Source organism: Chiloscyllium plagiosum, unplaced genomic scaffold (genome assembly GCF_004010195.1).
Source record: "Chiloscyllium plagiosum isolate BGI_BamShark_2017 unplaced genomic scaffold, ASM401019v2 scaf_6962, whole genome shotgun sequence".
NCBI lineage: Eukaryota > Metazoa > Chordata > Chondrichthyes > Orectolobiformes > Hemiscylliidae > Chiloscyllium > Chiloscyllium plagiosum.
This window is the reverse complement of record NW_025215003.1, coordinates 44,951-49,687: the sequence shown is the minus strand read 5'-3', so window position 1 is coordinate 49,687 and position 4,737 is coordinate 44,951. Positions and strand designations below refer to the sequence as shown.

General features: G+C 58.5%; 1 protein-coding gene across 1 annotated transcript in view; it reads right to left on the bottom strand.

Annotated features, from left to right (window-relative positions):
- Nucleotides 1-1,144: 1,144 nt before the first annotated feature.
- The window catches only part of smg5 (SMG5 nonsense mediated mRNA decay factor), a gene marked incomplete at its 3' end in the record, with an annotated part of 17,691 nt that continues 14,098 nt past the window's right edge, over nt 1,145-4,737 (bottom strand). The window contains exons 9-12 of the mRNA XM_043686667.1: nt 3,849-3,865; nt 2,902-3,599; nt 1,577-1,746; nt 1,145-1,329 (exon numbers count right to left, since the gene is read on the bottom strand). Coding sequence (XP_043542602.1) covers nt 1,145-1,329; nt 1,577-1,746; nt 2,902-3,599; nt 3,849-3,865 — 1,070 coding nt within the window. The remainder of the gene's footprint in view (nt 1,330-1,576; nt 1,747-2,901; nt 3,600-3,848; nt 3,866-4,737) is intronic.

The window sequence follows — 4,737 nt, the reverse complement described above, 5'->3', positions numbered from 1 at the left end:
ATCTATAATACTCGTTCTGTAGTGATCCCAGTCAATATTTGGATAGTTGAAGTCCCCTATGACATCTACCCTGCCTCTCTCACTCCTATCGAGAATCATCTTTGCTATCCTTTCCTCTACATGTCTGGGACTATTTGGAGGCCGATAGAAAACTCCCAGCATGGCGACGTCTCCTTTCCTGTTTCTAACCTCAGCCCATACTACCTCAGTTAACGAGTCCCCAAACATCCTTTCTACAACTGTAATATTGTCCTTGACCAACAATGCCACACCTCCCCCTCTTTGACCATCTTCTCTGTTCTTACTGAAACATCTGAATCCCGGAACCTGCAACAGCCATTCCTGTCCCTGCTCTATCCATGTCTCCGTAATGGCCACAACATCGAAGTCCCAGGTACCAACCCACGCTGCCAGTTCACCCACTTTATTTCGGATGCTCCTCGCGTTGAAGTACACACACTTCAAACCAGGTTCTCGCTCGCCAGTGTCAGATACTTGATTTGGGAACTCCCTACTCTCATCCTCTTCTGTACCTGTCCTACAACTTTGGTTCCCATCCCCCTGCTGTATTAGTATAAATCCACCTGAATAGCTTTAGCGAATTTCCCAGCCAGGATATTGGTACCCCTCTGGTTTAGATGAAGACCATCCTGCTTGTAGAGGTCCCACCTACCCCAGAAAGAGCTCCAATTATCCAAAAACCCGAAACCCCTCCCTCCTGCCCCATCCCTGTAGTCACGTGTTCACCTCCTCTCTCTCCCTATTCCTCACCTCACTAGCACGTGGCACGGGCAGCAAACCAGAGACAACAACTCTGTTTGTCCTAGCTCTAAGCTTCCATCCTAGCTCCCTGAATTTCTGCCTCAAGTCCCCATCGCTCTTCCGACGTATGTCGCTGGACCACGACTTGGGGCTGCTCTCCCTCCTCCCCCCGGAGGATCCCAAAAACACGATCAAAAATACATACAGAGACACACTCACATGATCAGAAAGCTGTCACATTATTCCAGACTCCCACCCATCACCCCCCACCCCGGAGCGATACGGCTGCCTACAAAAACCACCGTCGGGGAGCCTCTTGATCTGGGGGGGGGAAGAGGATGGGTCATTCGGGCAACGTGCAAGGGGGAGCTGTCGGACTGACCCACTCCGCGGGTCGCGGGATCTGGGCTCAGCGCACATGTGTTTCTGCGCGTCTCCTCCCCACAAGTTTCCCCCCCACCCCACTCCCCACTTCGACGACGCTAACGTACCTGGCTCCCTCATCTTGCTTCCTTCCGGTAACATGTTCAGCAGCACGGACAGGCGATTCCACAGGCTCTGGGAGCTCTGCGAGAGACAGAGAAGTCAGAGACCGCAACAGGACCGACGCGGGACAGCCAGCCATTGCAGAAACCGCGGAGGGGGTGGGGGGTGTACGGACAAACTGCCCAAGTTACGGTGCCCCCCCCCCCCCACAACCTCCTTGAATAGCAGGCCATTCAGCCCATCCGGCCTAACCTCGCCACTTTAGTCCCACAGAGGGGTAGAGGGAGTGACTGAGACCTCACCCCCCCACAGGGGGGTAGCTCCGTACCTGCGCACACGTCAGGATGATGTCAGTGTTGGTCCGCAGCCAATCCAGGAAGACCTTGACCGTGACCAGCAGACCCTCCTGCGACAGGATCCTCAACTTGTCGAGCGTGCTCTTCTCCTTCCGCAACGACTTGCTGCTCGACTCGCTCGCGTCTGACTCGGAGCCAGTGTCTGTGGCGGAACAGGGGGGACACGCACGCACACACATACACACACACGGACAGACAGACGGACACACACACACAGACAGACAGATGGACACACACACGGACGGACACAGAGACACACACACAGACAGAGACACACACACACACACGGACAGACAGACAGACACGCGGACAGAGACACACACACACACACGGACAGACAGACAGACACGCGGACAGACAGACAGACACGCGGACAGACAGACAGACACACACACGGACGGACACAGAGACACGCACGTACACACACACACGGACGGACGGACACAGAGACATGCACGCACGCACACACACGGACGGACACAGAGACACGCACGTACACACACACACGGACGGACGGACACAGAGACATGCACGCACGCACACACACGGACGGACACAGAGACACGCACGTACACACACACACGGACGGACGGACACAGAGACATGCACGCACGCACACACACGGACGGACACAGAGACACGCACGTACACACACACACGGACGGACGGACACAGAGACATGCACGCACGCACACACACGGACGGACACAGAGACACGCACGTACACACACACACGGACGGACGGACACAGAGACATGCACGCACGCACACACACGGACGGACACAGAGACACGCACGTACACACACACACGGACGGACGGACACAGAGACATGCACGCACGCACACACACGGACGGACACAGAGACACGCACGTACACACACACACGGACGGACGGACACAGAGACATGCACGCACGCACACACACGGACGGACACAGAGACACGCACGTACACACACACACGGACGGACGGACACAGAGACATGCACGCACGCACACACACGGACGGACACAGAGACACGCACGTACACACACACACGGACGGACGGACACAGAGACATGCACGCACGCACACACACGGACGGACACAGAGACACGCACGTACACACACACACGGACGGACGGACACAGAGACATGCACGCACGCACACACACGGACGGACACAGAGACACGCACGTACACACACACACGGACGGACGGACACAGAGACATGCACGCACGCACACACACGGACGGACACATATGGAGGGCGGAGAGGGCGCTGTACCGAAAGGGGAGGAGGTCCTGCAGCCTTACCATGATCAGGAGCACCTGGAGTCTGGATCACACCGTTGGCACAGGGTTTATCGGGGTGCGAGGCCACGGGTGCCCCATCGCTGGGGGGTAGCGGGGGCCTGGACACCACGTTGCTGAAGGTGGGCGCCAGGCGAAAGCACCGCTTGGCCTGGAACATCTGGGAGGAGAGGGCCTGCAGGTTGCTGGCAATGGCCGAGTCACTGTCGCTGGTGGGCCCATTGGTGAGGGCCGGCTCGGGGAGGGCATCGGGAGCCCGGGCCTGGCACCCCCAGGGACCGGGCCCGCTCTCAGAGCGGCGCCCGCCAGCCGGCTCCTCCTCCACCATGTCCTCCAAGTCGGAGCGGGACTCCTGGCTGTTCATGTCCGACTCGGACTCCAGGTCAAAGGCCGCCTCGGCTTCCTCGTCTTCCTCGTCGTCCTCCTCGTCCTCCGCCTCGTCCTCGTCGCTCCGCTCGCTCCCGCTGTCGGACCGCTCGCTCTCCTTGGCCGACTCGTCACTGGGGTCCGAGTCAAAGCCTTCGCTGAGGTCACTCTCATCCGCTTTCTGCCGGGCATGACGGCGCCGCCGCAGCTGAGCCAGCCGAGAGTACTTCTTGCCCTTGGCTTTGCCAGCGGCAGCCGCAGGCACTGCCCCGTTCTGCACCTTCTCGGCCGCTTCTGGCTCCCTCGGCGCCACCTCCGTCGTCTCGACTTCGTCTGCAAGGAGGGACGCGGAGGAGAGAAATGACAGGGAGATTGAACAGTCAACAATGGGCAATTGGCGTACCCATCCAGGGTAGGCACTCTGTTGGCGCGTGGGCTCACATCTCCATTCCATGGAAGGGGCTGGAGTGGTTTACCCGGATTCCCGGTCTGTAGGGAAGAGGCGGAGCGGGGTGTGGTTTACCCAGATTCCTGGTCTGCAGGGTGGGGGTGGGGTGAGGGGGAACGGGTTAAGTGGCTTACCCGGATTCCCGGTCTGGAGGGAAGGGGGTTATGGGTTAGGTAGTTTACCCAGATTCCCGGTCTGGAGGGAAGAGGGGTATGGGTTAGGTAGTTTACCCAGATTCCCGGTCTGTGGGGAAGAGGGGTATGGGTTAGCTGGTTTACCCAGATTCCCGGTCTGTAGGGAAGGGGGGTATGGGTTAGCTGGTTTACCCAGATTCCCGGTCTGTAGGGAAGGGGGAACGGGTTAGGTGGTTTACCCAGATTCCCGGTCTGGAGGGAAGGGGGGTATGGGTTAGGTAGTTTACCCAGATTCCCGGTCTGTGGGGAAGGGGGGTATGGGTTAGCTGGTTTACCCAGATTCCCGGTCTGTAGGGAAGGGGGGTATGGGTTAGCTGGTTTACCCAGATTCCCGGTCTGTAGGGAAGGGGGGTATGGGTTAGCTGGTTTACCCAGATTCCCGGTCTGTAGGGAAGGGGGGTATGGGTTAGCTGGTTTACCCAGATTCCCGGTCTGTAGGGAAGGGGGGTATGGGTTAGCTGGTTTACCCAGATTCCCGGTCTGTAGGGAAGGGGGGTATGGGTTAGGTAGTTTACCCAGATTCCCGGTCTGTGGGGAAGAGGGGTATGGGTTAGCTGGTTTACCCAGATTCCCGGTCTGTAGGGAAGGGGGGTATGGGTTAGCTGGTTTACCCAGATTCCCGGTCTGTAGGGAAGGGGGGTATGGGTTAGCTGGTTTACCCAGATTCCCGGTCTGTAGGGAAGGGGGGTATGGGTTAGCTGGTTTACCCAGATTCCCGGTCTGTAGGGAAGGGGGGTATGGGTTAGCTGGTTTACCCAGATTCCCGGTCTGTAGGGAAGGGGGGTATGGGTTAGCTGGTTTACCCAGATTCCCGGTCTGTAGGGAAGGGGG